Source organism: Thunnus albacares, chromosome 1 (genome assembly GCF_914725855.1).
Source record: "Thunnus albacares chromosome 1, fThuAlb1.1, whole genome shotgun sequence".
Classification (NCBI taxonomy): domain Eukaryota; kingdom Metazoa; phylum Chordata; class Actinopteri; order Scombriformes; family Scombridae; genus Thunnus; species Thunnus albacares.
Genome location: NC_058106.1, coordinates 37,653,937 through 37,667,877, shown reverse-complemented (window position 1 = coordinate 37,667,877; position 13,941 = coordinate 37,653,937). Strand labels below are relative to the sequence as shown.

At 42.6% G+C, this 13,941-nt stretch overlaps 1 protein-coding gene across 1 annotated transcript in view; it reads right to left on the bottom strand.

Annotated features, from left to right (window-relative positions):
• The window catches only part of LOC122986650 (SH3 and multiple ankyrin repeat domains protein 2-like), a 254,098-nt gene that overhangs the window by 56,266 nt on the left and 183,891 nt on the right, over window positions 1-13,941 (bottom strand). The window contains exons 16-17 of the mRNA XM_044357941.1: window positions 9,589-9,671; window positions 4,671-4,795 (exon numbers count right to left, since the gene is read on the bottom strand). Coding sequence (XP_044213876.1) covers window positions 4,671-4,795; window positions 9,589-9,671 — 208 coding nt within the window. The remainder of the gene's footprint in view (window positions 1-4,670; window positions 4,796-9,588; window positions 9,672-13,941) is intronic.

The window sequence follows — 13,941 nt, the reverse complement described above, 5'->3', positions numbered from 1 at the left end:
TTGAATCAGCAAATATTTAGTATTTGTGTTCAAAAAAATTACAGAATAGTTGTCAATTCATTTTCTGGATCATCAACTCTATGATGAAGAATTCTGTTTTATGAGACTTAAACAAGACTTTTGAAACTCTGCCAAACAAACTCAGTTACTCACTCCGACTCTCAGCAGCCTGATGTTCCAGTTCGAGGCCAAACGTTTATTTACATACTTTGCTGTCTCGTGTTAATGAAACTTGCGCACTGTGTACACACTGTGGTGTATATTCACCATCTCTGTTGATTCAAAAAAACATCTTAAACAAACACTGATTCTGTCTCAATGACATTGTTGATTATTTGTCCTCATTTCTTTTACTATTTTGTCCCAAAATTGCTTCTTTGTCCCTGATTATTTATGATTAACTGCAAGTTCACACGTCTCCTGCACAGTTTTAAATATATATCTTCTTTTAAATATGTGCAAATATTGACAGACAAACACAGCATCCACTAAAAGCACACGGCGTAACCTCAGCAAAGCCCCGAACTAAACGATAACAGACCAATCCGTTACAGGCCTCGTGACAGGTGAGACAGCTGTGCAATGTGCTGCGAGTAATTGGCAGTGTTTCAAAATGAGGCTGGATTGAGACACGATGTGCCATTTGGCAAATATGTGTTGTGTCAGTGTCTCTGTCCTCGCATCATATCCCCCTCTCCCCTGCTTCTCTCCCCTGCTTCTCTCCCCTGCCAATGTCAGACGGAGAAGCTGAGGAATGAGGACAGGATGTGATAATGGTAGCGAGGATTGATAAGAACTGGGAAGAATCCAACAAAGAGCTTCAACCGTTTATCACCTTAAAGAAATGTTCTGCCAATGAATGCTGCTGTTCCAGTCAGAGTTGGACCTCCAGCATGAAACTTATAGTAGGGATGCACAATATTGGATTTTTTGCCAATATTTCCAACTCACTGTGGCCGATTGCAGATATATGCATGTATCTTTTTCCAGCTGGCTGAGGAGACTATTATACATGCAGTCATAGATTGTACTAAGTATGATCAAGAAAGACAATATATGAAGGAAGAACTCAGGAAGACTGGAGTTCAGGAGTTCAGTGTTAAAACTTTAATGAACCTGTCAAGTTGGAGCAGCAGTAGAGTTTTCATTGAGTTTATTAGACAGACAGGATTAATGTGGAGGATTTAATCTCTGGTCCACACTCCAGAGCAGAAGGTGGCGGTAATGCACCTAATACGCTGGTTGCCAACCGCCGTTATAAACCAAAAAGAAGATTTTTCTTTGCCCAAACAGAGTGGTACATCCTGTCAGTCAAAGTGTTTCCTATCTGTGCAGCCGAACACAGCAGACTATTTCACCCTGACGGTCCCGGTGTTTCCTCCGCAGGCCCCACTTAACTAAAGCCGCCCGTCAGACCCGCTGCTTCTTCCCACTTTAACCTGAATAACAAACCGGGGCTCAGTGCTCCGGTTGGATCCACATAGAGAGCTGGGGCTAATGTTAGCTGAGAGCCAGCTAGCCTCTCTGCTAGAAGCAGCAGCTGGTCTGACGGGCAGCTGAGTGGAGCGCAGCCTGCGGAGGAAACACCGGGACCGTCAGGGTGAAACAGTCCGCGGAGGAGAAGGCAACAAATCAGCCTCATAATCTGTAACGATGACGTGCCGATAATATCGTGCATCCATAACTTACAGCTATGGTATTGATCCTCTGAGGCTACTGTACTTCTCCAAACTGGTATACATCTGCAGCTCGGACTTCAGACGACAGACGCAGACTGACGAGATGATTGAAGGGGGGTCAACAGAAATTGGAGATAAAAACAAATGAGAGATAAGGAGACAGCGAGCGGAAATCATATTGAGGCAGAGCTGCAGACACAGATACAGTTTGCTCTTCTCATTTGATGCTCCATTTAGCAGAAACACAAAATAAACCCATCCCCATCTCACAGTGCTGCTTACAGACACACACACACACACACACACACACACGGTCGTTATGGAGTCATATAAGAACAGAAAAAAAAAGAAGAAGCTCAAAATAGACGATGTGCTTTTCCTCCGACTGTGTTTTTTTTTCTTCCCACAGCAGCTGTTATATGATTTGTAATGTTCATGGTTACAGCAGTGACTTACAATAGTATTCAGCACATGACATTTCCTCCAATAGTCGAGCAAAAGCATCATGATTGTGAAACATCTCAGTGGAGGCTTTGCTTACATGAACAAAATACACAACAGCACCGAGTCATTTGGATAAAAAAACCAAATCTTTACTACGGAGGTATTTGGAAGATAAACCCAAGAGATCAAAATACTTCACAACACAAGATACAGAAATCTTGTCAAACACTGTTTAGAGTTGATCTGGGATTAGATTAGTTTCAACATTTATTCAACAAATTCTCTCAAGTCTCTCAAACCAAAGAAATATAAAATTGTGAGTGAATAAAATTTCCTCAACAGAAAAACAAAACTAAAATACAAGATTAGTCCCGTTACAGTATCCTTCACTTTCACTTCACTTCAGTTAGAGTTAACTGTTAGTCAGTATAATCCGACAGTGTGTCAGATGGTTTAACAGCTTCAGAAACTGCCTCCGCTACAACTTTACAATGATGGAACTGTCCAACAAATTTCTGCAACTTTCCAAAACCAAAAAATCGTGACATTTATACCCACAGTGATTGATCAGCTGTGTGGAGGTGAGATCTCTCTTTATTCATTCATTACACAACAATTTCTGTCACTTCTGATGTCTACAAACAACTCCGACACAATGAAAGTCTTCAAGGAAAGACTGGAAATGTGCAGAGTTATCCTCATATTTACATGATAACTGCATCTCGCTGATCTCGCCCCTCAAACAACACTGACAGCAACGCTTCATGAGAACCAGTTCTCTTCCAGCAGACCCCTTTGTGCTGCTCCAGTTTTCAGTCAACGTTTTGACTCAAAGCTCTCATGTGGACGAGCGTTACAGGAGTCTGTCCCCATCGGAGTGACAGTCAACGGCGAGGACGTCCAGCAGTGGTGTAACTCGATTTATCCTCCCCTATCTGAATCATCCGGCACAAATACTAGAAGATGATTGGCTGCTACAGTAGAACCTTTTCCTTACGTGACATCATTTATATATAACCACACATACAGTATAGAGAATGCACAGAGAGACCACAGCCAGCAGCCGTGATGTTTATTATGTCTACAAAATCATCTTGAGCTCAATTAACAAGCTAATCTGAGGCAAAAAAAGCCACCCAGTGAAGCCTGTACAGGTCTGGAGGTCGGTCAATAGTGACTCACAAGCAAAGTAGGGCTCAGCACCAAAAAATCCCTTTACTAGAAGATAAAGTTTTAGTAGCATGTTTCTGGAAATCAAAATGTAAAAGGCTTGAAATGACCATCTAATAATCAACATTCCCTCATGGAGAGTGGACTGATAACGTCTCTCACTCTGTTTATTAGGCTTCTGGTCCTGAAATGAACAGCTGATGAATGAACTTTTTAAAAAAAAGAAAGAAAATGAACCCACGCTTTCAAATGTAATATAATTAAATCAAAAATCTAATTCAAAACAGATTTAATATTCACACAGTAATGATGACAAGATTACTTTTCTAACAGCAACAGTTTTTCTTGCATTTACAAATACTGACACCAAAAAAAACACACATTTCCTCTTTAAAACTCATTATGCACCAGCCTGCCGCTCAGCTGTGAGAGTGATGTGATGTGACGTCTGTTATTGGGGGTAGAGGTGCTGCTGCCTTTGACTGTATAATACCGTAACGGGAGACCAAATTGAGAACAAATGTAATATCAGATCCCTTCGAATCTGTCATCGCTTCACGTGTCGGTACGTTCGCGCTGCACAGGCGAGAAAATACACCGAAGCTACAGTATAACAAAGAAACTGCTGTATTACTTCTAGTAAGTAAGATCTGCTCTGTTTCATGCAGTTAATATCCTCTTTACGTTATGATCTGTTGAAATATGATAAAACTGTGTGACATCATGTTGCTTACTCAACCACCGTAAGCAAAACCTTTCAGTAACCTCTCACATTAAGTATAAAGCAGATTTTTTTGAGTTAAACAAACAAAGAGCCGCCTCAGTTTAGCCTTAAACAGGGATGACAAGACTCACGACTCCCTCTGGACACTATTCATCCCGTGACAACGTCTACACTACACTTCCAAATATTATCTTCCATCCATGAGTCACTATCCCAGTTACAAGTGGCAGGAAGTTACTCTGATTGCAAGAAACTGATGATTTCACAAGAAAGTAGCTGCTGAAAGTGTTTCAAATGAAGGCAGGTTGTGTTTAAATACACCAGATCCCATAAACTCATCAAACACAACATACATTTGGCTTATTGGTGCTCACATTTAGATTTAAATAAATGTAAATAAATGAACAGGGAAAGGATTTAATATAACACTTAAAAATAGTGCAACCTTTGAATATGTTTAGCCTCCTAAATCACCAACATAACAACAACGTGAGTGTTAAATCCAACAGCAACCAGACACCAAACGCCACATTTCTACATCGTTAATAAGCTCAGGAAGACCTCAGCGCTCATCCTCTCCCTCGCCATGCTGACTCAGGATCTGCAGACTAATTGCTTATACAGGGGAAAAAAGGAGAAGGAGCAGCTCTTACCTCGATGAGGAAGTCGCCCGTCCTGAGCCCCGCCTGCCACGCCACCCCTCCCTCGTCCACCGACTCCAGGTACTGCAGGGCGGGGAAGGCCGGTGTGGGAGTAAACTCCTCGATGGGCGTATCCGCTGCACGGCGAGGAAGGACAAAGATGGAAGGGTTACAGATAGATAGAGAGATAAATTATATATTCTTTAAGTGTTTACAGTTATATTAAGATGAGAGTCGGGTTGGTAGATTAACAGAAACACATGAGAGACGTGTTTGGATCTGACGACCAGGACGACATAATATCTAGATTCATCAAACACAGATTTAATTAATAACGTTAAACGCCTTTTTAACCCTTTCAGATCACATCCACAGTGATATTGTGCACTTATTTAACAATATATGCCAAAAAAACAAACATAAAAACAAAAAAATCAGTTTCTTTGTATTTTTATACCAAAATCCAAACATGTTTTCTTCCTATAAAACAAAATATTACAACCAATTATATCATGACATCAATCAATCAGTCTTAACTTTTAGATCACAGATTGATTATGACATCAACATGTTTCCAACGTTACGTCCCGTCTGTCTGTCCTGTTTCACTCAGAAATACGATTCTCTCTAAACGTCGTTTCATCTGGACTTTAATTAATGACGACAGCGTCTCTGAATCTGCTGACGCTGCTTTTACCTGATGCTTGTTTGATCTTGACTTATCCTGTCATTTTAAATTCATTTAAATTCATTTCATTTTGTTTCGTTCTGTTAAGTTTCTTCTGTTATTTGTTCTTTATTGATTTACTGGTCGTCTGTTTCATTATGAAACAAACTTGTGTTAAATTGCAAAAGTTTATAAAATATTCCCCCAAAAAAGAGTTTGTTGTGAAAAAAGTCTGTTGATTTATTTCTTCTCCGTGTGTCAAATATAAAAACAGTTATAAGAAAAGAAAACACCTTCCAACAAATACAAAACTGTCGTATTCACCTGTTGTATCTTGTGCATCAATAGCAGTTATGCTTTCATACAAACAGAAATTATGAGGAAAAATGTTCACGACTTCTAGTTTTAATTCTGAATCCAGTTGGCAAAAAACTGAAAGTCAAACAAACAAAAAACTACAAAGTAACAACAAAACAATAGAAGAAGAAGCTGCAAAGCTGCATGTAAATAACATCCATATATTAACTTGAATACATTTGTTTCAGCTAATTGAACAGCAAATGAACTAAACACTGTTTGTATCTCACATTCAGTAAGTAATGAACTGCTACAAATTTAGCATATTCATATAATAATACTAATACTAATAATAATAATACTAATAATAATGATAATAGGTTTATTTAGTACAGCACCTTTCACAGAAGTAGAATTCACAAAGTGATTCACAAGAATAAAAGTTAAAAAAAAAGAACTTAAAACATACAAACAATAAAAACTAAAACCACAAGTTAAAGTTAACAAACAAAGGTTCCTAAAGGTGAGACAAAGATCTTGTAGGTCTTCAGCTGCTTTTTAAAAGCTTCTACAGACCACAGACTGTTTGTCTAACGGAGGAAAGCTCCACAGTGTTTGAGTCACAACCTCAAAGACACAATGACCTTTAGTTTCCAGCCCAGAGCCAGTAGATCCCGGTCAGATGATCTAAGTGACCTACTGGTGATGTAGGGCTGGAGGTCACTGATGTACTCAGATGTCCGTCCATGCAGGACTCTATACATGAAAACAAGAACCTTAAAATGAATCCTAAACCTGAAGGGAAGCTACAGTAAAGCTCATTAAATGGGTGTGATGTGAGTCGTCCTGCTGGACCTGGTTTAACAGTCTTAAAGCAGCCGTTTGTAGACGGTGAGACAGGTGAAAAGGGAATTACAACAGTCCAGCCGGGTGTGAATCATCATCTCTAGTTTTCTGATAGTTGGATTTAATATACTGATTGAAATGCGTCGCATGATCAAATATAACAGCGAGATTTCTTAAATTAGACCCAACAGCTGAGGGAAGGGACCCGACGTCGGGAGCTTTACTGTCTGAAGCTTTGATAAGAACCTCCGTCTCGTCTGTATTAAGCTGTAAAAAAAGTTGTCAGACATTCAGTCTTTATTGGCCGTCAGACAATCGGTGGGAGTTATCAGGCTTAAAAGATCATCAGTGTAACAGATACGGATATATCTCTAACGTGACCTAAGGGAAGCATATATAAAGCAAATAAAACAGGACCCGAGATGGTGTCGAGCAGGTGAGCAGCTGAGATCATCATCTAGAGATAATTGATGAGTAAAGCCTCCAGAAACAGCATTAGAGGAGGTTTTTTTCCTATTCTGCCAACATTCTGTGAATGCAGCATCAACACCAGTTGGGCAGATTATTATCTCAGCAGGTCTGACCTCAGTGTGGGAAAAAAAAAAAACAGATTCGTCACAACTGAACAAAAGTCGACTTAGATAAGAAGATACAACGTGTAAATAAGACTGATCTGGAGTTGATGAACTGTTTCCTCCTGCTTCCCCAGTCCTTGAGCTAAGCTAGGCTAAACGCACAGAGAGAGATAAAATAAATATCCGTCTTATCCGATACCGTGTTTGATCGAAAAACAAGTGTATTCCTTCTGAGAAACAAAGTGAATATTACAGTTCGTCTTTAAAGGGAAAGGCTGCGGTGTCAGTCTAGGGAGCTGCTGTCATCTACACTTTGCAGGATTGTACATGAGATATTTAACAGTGTCTTTGCACATTAAAGCCTCCGTTTGTGTTCATTTAGAATATTCGATGAAGGACTGAGCAGGAAGGAGACCAGGAGGGAACAGACGCTTTATTTATTAGAGCTTCCGTATCATTTGAAAACGTTCGATACTTTTTGTTTCGGATCATAAAACGACACATTTTTTTTGAATGACTCAGTTTGAGGAACATGTGTTATTTTTCTACAAATCCCTTTTTATTTGTAACTAAACATTGTTTCATTTTTCATTGATTATTATCATGAAATATCTGATCAAATAATAAGTTAATAAGACTATTTCACCTGTCGTTTCCATGGTAATTGGAAAGTATTGATGTTCAATAAGCAGCCTTGTTGTTTATACAGGAAAGACATAAGGTGATTAAAATAAACGGACACTGATAAATGATGTATGGTTGTTTTGAACGGTCTGGCACACCGGTAGAGAAGAACACAACACTATTGATCCTGAAAAAGCTTCAAATCTCCATCCATGAAAGAGAGTTCACACACACACACACACACACCCAAAAAAAACATGATTTTTAGTAATTTCCCTTCATTTCTCTAATTTTTTCAGCCTCAGTTTGTCATCCAGCCTGTACTGTACTATCACAGCTCTCTCTCTCTCTGTCTCCCACACGCATGTTGCAGCCCTCCCTCTCTCTCTCTCTCTCTCTCTCTCTCTCTCTCTCTCTCTCTCTTTGCTCTCGGGGAGGTTAAAAAATATTGTGGCCAAGAGAAACCGGTGGTGACAAGTGACACTTCCTATAACTCATCCTCCTACTGGAAGACACAGTCCACGAGCGCGTACCAGGGTTTTTCACCAGGGGTACATTTACATGATTGTGATGACTATGTTTCTTTAGGTATCTGCGTGTGCATGCGTGTGTGTGTGTGTGTGACACAAAGACACAAACCGAGAAGGAGAGAGGAAGATAGAGAGAGAGAGAGAGAGAGAGAGAGAGAGAGAGAGAGAGAGAGAGAGAGACGGGCAGGGAGCACACAAAAAAATAAATAAATAAAAAAAACCCGGCAGAAACGCAGAGAGCAAAAGAGGATGTAAGCTTATGTGACAGCTCGAGCATCAGTGCATGTTTGTGTGTGTGCTTGTGTGTGTGTGTGTGTGTGTGTGTGTGTGTGTGTGTGTGTGTGTGTTCACCCCCCGTGCAGGATAAGCTCGGCTGGGTCAGTTCCCCGGGGTGATAGCAGTGTGTGTGTCAGAATGACTAGAACATTCCTCTTGTTTTTCCCAAGCCAAATCCCTCTTTCCTCTCCCTCCTTGTCAGTCCCTCTCTCTCAGTCTCTGCCTCCCCCCCCCCCCCCCCCCCCCCCTTCTTTCTTTCTCTCTCTGTATGTGTCTTAAAAAAATAATAAATAAATAAATAAATTAAAAACGGGAACATGAATATACTAAATTTACCTCTCGACAGTAACCATGGCGTAGACCAATCCAGCAGGTTGTGGAATGCAACGTGGATTATGACATGGCAAGAATCGTCATAGAAACCGACGCAGCAGCTCAAAAAACTGGCTATTTTTAGAGCCAATCTCACTGGCTTGGTGAAATATCAAACAGGCCACTTGTATCACAACAACTCATGATGTGGTGGTGGGGGGGGGGGTGGAAGATGATGGATGTTCACTGCAAGGAAGCAGGTGCATAAACCCCGAAAAACGCTTTTCCTCAACTAACCAGGTGTTGTGATGTCATAGTACAAGTGTCTGTCAGCTCTGAAAGGTGGTAAAAATAAATAAATAAGGAGAGCAAGTTTGGGTGGATAACACAGTCAGCTGCATCTCTAATGACAACACATGCCATCACAAGATATCTGACACTCCTGCTGTATGTGTGTATGTGTGTGTGTGTGTGTGTGTGTGTGTGTGTGTGTGTGTGTGTGTGCAGAGGTCACAGTAAAGTTGCTTTGTTTCTAATGGCACAACTTATTTGCATGTTTCTGTTGGAGGAGGGAGGAAAGCTACAGCATCACTTCATGCATTCTCACACACACACACAAGCCCACAAGATCCTGGATGAGTCAAACTGCTCACACACAACATAAAAAAAAAATGCACCAAATTACATTTTGCAAGAGTGTAAACATGTCAAGTCTTGCTGGTTGTGCTGCAAAGGATGGATGGAAGAAAGAGACAAACAGTGAAGTAAAAAAGCAGAAAAGTCATAAAAATAAATGTTCTTACCTTTTGCACCTCGCAGGACGAAGCCAAATCCCTCATTCTCCTTTTTCTGGAGCACCACCGTCTTCTCGTCCACCACGCAGTCACTGTGGAGGAGATGCCGAGCAGAGCGCCCGTTAGCACAGCCCATCATCCGCAGCATGGCCACGGACGCCCTGCCCGAGTGGAGGTTCATGCTGTTGGAGGAGAGCTAGTCCGGCCAGGGCAGGGCAGGGCAACCCCGACCCCACCCCACCCCACCACCACCACCGCCGCTGCCGCCGCCGCCGCCGCCGCCTCTTCCTCCTCCTCCTCCCGCCGGCCTCTCTGTCTATCAAACGGTATGACAGCGGCCCCGGCAGCTCGGCGACAGCATCTCCAGGAAAGAGACGACCCCAAAAGAGAAAAAAAGAAAAAAGAAAAAAGGGAGACGACGACGAAAGAGACGCGCCTCCCTCCCCTCCCTGCAGCTTCCCTGCTGCCGCCGCCGCCGCAGCTGCAGCCTGTCAAGCCGCCTCTCCTGCGCGGAGAAGCGGGGTCGGCAGCGCGGTTACCCCCGCTGCTGCTGCTGCTGCTGCTGCTGCTGCTGCTGCGGAGGCTCCGGCCGGCGGTGTGGGAGTGATGCGCCGTCGAGGAGAAGCGACATCAGGCTGGTGGTGATAGCGGCTAATAGCTCATGATGAGGCGGGGAGGAAGGCTGAAGCTCGCCGGGTTGGTTGGTTGTGGGGGGGTGGTAGTGGTGGTGGTGGTGGTGGTGGTGGTAGGGGGGAGGAGGGGGGGAGGTAGTGGTGGTGGCAAAGAGAGTGAGAGGGAGGGAGCAGCGGAGTCTCGGTGTGGATGGATGTCTAGGTGTGCGGTGCTCTGCAATGTGTAATCAACTGACTGGTGGGGAGGGTGTGCGTGTGAGAGAGAGTGTGTGTGTGTGTGTGTGTGTGTGCGCGCGTGGTGGCAAAGGGAGAGAATGAGTAGGTGGGTGACCAGCTGAGGAAAAGGGTGACAGTGGGGTCCCAACATCTGCCTGACTCACTGATCAGTTCATTGATTGATTGAGTCATCTACCACTTCGATTCATTGACGTTTCTGTTGACTTTTATTGTTTCCTAAATCAATCTGATTTTTTGTTTGTTTGTGGGAAACATTCAAATGTTCACTTCTCTCTTTAAAACAATAACTTTTTTATTTTTGCAAAACTGTAAGTTTGCAAGGAAGGATCATGCAAGAGTGTTAGATATCAAATAAGGTCAAACAGAAACTTCAAGTATGAAGGAAATGACATGTTTAAAAAAGTAATAACTGCTTATTTTGCATGTGCAATTAGCTACGCTGAAGCGCCTGTATGTGGTAACTTCATCTAACCTCTTCAGACAGGTAATAACGCAGCACACATCTTACAGTACATGTGTTCCCGAACAAGGTTTCAGGGTCCAGTTTTTGCTTAAATGGCTCCACTGATATTAAAAACAAACGGAGAGATCAGCTGTTTCATGAGCATGAAATTCCTCACAGGTTGATGCTTCCTCCATGTTTCTCTCATCATCATTAAATGACATAAGAGGCAGCTCTGCAGTCAACATGCAGCCGCAGTTTAAAATATCTCCAAGTTAAATTACAGCACGTCTCCCATTTCTTCCTTTTAACTAACAGAAGTTGCTTAAATCTAAACTACACTGTGGCTGCTGCAGTTGTTTATAAGAGGAATCCTCCATATGGTGATGCAGCTTCTCTACGAGTTGAAAGGATTAGTCCCAAATGAGAGGCAGCTCATGAAGTTTGACTCAGCAGTAATCTGTCTAATCTGACATCTTTCTCCTCAGCTCCAGATACGTTAACAACGACCACTAGTCTCTCCCACTTCCTCTGGAATATTCTGGGATTAAAACACGCATTAAAAAAAAACTGTACGTTCCGTCTCTCATTTCCTGTAGAGTCTGGTGTGGTGAGACTGATCTCATCTGGGTTGTGAAAGCAGAGCTGCGCAGGGAACCAGCGTGGGGGGGGGGAGGGAGGAGAGGCAAGAGGTGCAACTGAAAGGCCAAGTTTGCTCCTCCAGCCTGTGGTGTTTGCAGTGAGGGTGCATCATTCAGCTTATATTAGGTGCAAGGATTACACTGAATAGACACGTGGGATGAGAGAGAGAGAGAGAGAAAAAAGACAGAGAGAGGGGAGAATAAAGAAGGAGAGAGAGAGAGAGAGAGAGAGAGAGAGAGGCGCGACTGCCATCCTAGCAACAGTTCCCTTAGCAACGCAATCTGTCTAGAGAGGAAGGAGGCCCGCACTGCTGACACACTGAAGGTTATCTCCCAGCATTCCCTTACACACACACACACACACACACACAAACATACATACACCCTCTGGCTCGTAGTGGGCGGCCGACGGTAATCACACCTTGATCACCCAAATCTGACACGGTGGCAGCTTGGATAGGTCAGCACACGGCGGCGTGCGGAGAAGGGGCCTGACGTTTTATCGAAGGTGTCATCTCGTTCAACAAGTGATGCAAGTAGGGGGACAAACAGACTGAGACTGATTTATCAAAACAAAGTGGAGCATGCAGGATGTGGGACATGCTGCTTGACAGGCTGTATAGGATGAAGTGCGAGCTTCCCCCGGGGAGCACGCCGCCTCAATCTCAGCTCCGCCGTGGGAGGCCGCAGTGTATTTATAGCCGAGAGGAGAGAGGTTCTGTATGCGATGCAACGGCTGTTTGTTTGTCAGACATTCATCTCCTGCTGTCCACATAAAACTTTTTATTAGAGTTTGGAGGTCTGGCTCAAGGGTAGAGTAGTTAGAGACGGTAATCAAGCTCTTATATTGCATTATTATGGACGTTAGAGAAAATGACGCAAGCTAAACTATCAGTCATTGTGGAGGAGGGCTTCTAAACTCTCAGCGGCACGCTTCAAACGCTTATTCCTCATCCCTGCATGCTTTCATCGGTGCCATGTGACTCGACAACGACTCCTCGGGCGCCAGCATCATCAGCGTTTTATCTGAAACAGCAGAGAGCTGATGCATCATATATGAAAATCAACATCTGGCTTTCCTCTCCCTCTCCCTCTCCCTCTCCGTCTCCGTCTCACCTCACTGCAGCCTCAGTCAGCGAGGAGAAGACTGTTTGTCCACAAGTCATCCACCACCATCATCAGGACATGCAGTGTTAAAAGAGTCAGCAACAAACACCCGGTGATGTTTAAACAGCAGCATGTGGCCGTCACCTGCTCACCAGATGAGATTTTGCTCTTTATCACAAGAAAAAAGTGTGTTTTTGATCCATAGATGAATTAAATCAAATAAAAATACATATTTTCTTGATATTATGATGAAGTATGATGAAGTTCTACGTTGGTGGAGCAGCTTCTGGTGTGCCGTCACACTTCTCTGTCATCAGGATTTTAATAAAAAGTACGACGGAGCCTCAGGTACGTTTGCTGGATATGAAGACAGCTTTATTTGACTTTTTAAAGCAGACAATGAGCTGCCAGGAAGGTGTCATCACTGCCATAATAGAAAGTATCATAAAGAGACAGAATAAATAAGAGCAATTATAATATTTGACCTTGTAAAGCCCTATAGACATCATAACTTATTATGTCCTGTATATCTACAGCCTGAGACATAACTTACAGTACATTTCTCACTCTTGATGACAGGAAGCTTGACAGTTAAAACATTTCGCACTGAGAGACGTTCTCTTCTTTCACTCTTAGAGACACTTTGGATCACAGTTATGCACATAATGTAAAGTGCAAGTGAAGCACAAGCTGTTATATGTGCTGTGTAGACTGTTAGAGCTCCTGAAGCTTGGAAGCTTTTTTGTGTGTTTTCTGTGTATGTTGTTGTTGTCTTGGTCTAGATTTGTTTTTTTTTATTTACTTTAGGCTTCATGTCTGATCAGTTTTACTTCCAGTGAGCTTTTTAGCAGGACCATAGCTGCCACTGAAGACACTGAGGTCATGTCCAATGTATTTATTCTGGAAAGTCTGGGGGTTTTAGCAGCATATATGCATCTGTGTTTTATATTGAGTCATCCAATCAAGCAGATCTTTCTTCACATCCTGTATGTATTCCAGATATTATCTACAGTAAATACATCAGGATTCCTCCATTCAACTCCTGAGACTGTCAGTGATATTCTGGTGCTACTGTACAACCAGCTCAGTTTATCTCCTTTTAATTTGTGAGCGGAGATCAAACTGCTGTTTGGCACCTTTTTCCGGCCCATAAACACACAGACCAGGAAAGTTCCTGCCTCATGCAAAATTTAACGGCACCCTTCCTCACAATTATGAATCTTTAAAGAGCAAAGGACTGACTTGGACAAGTCAGCCTTCCAAAAAAAAAAAAAATAGTTATGATGTAATTTGTTCCATTAGG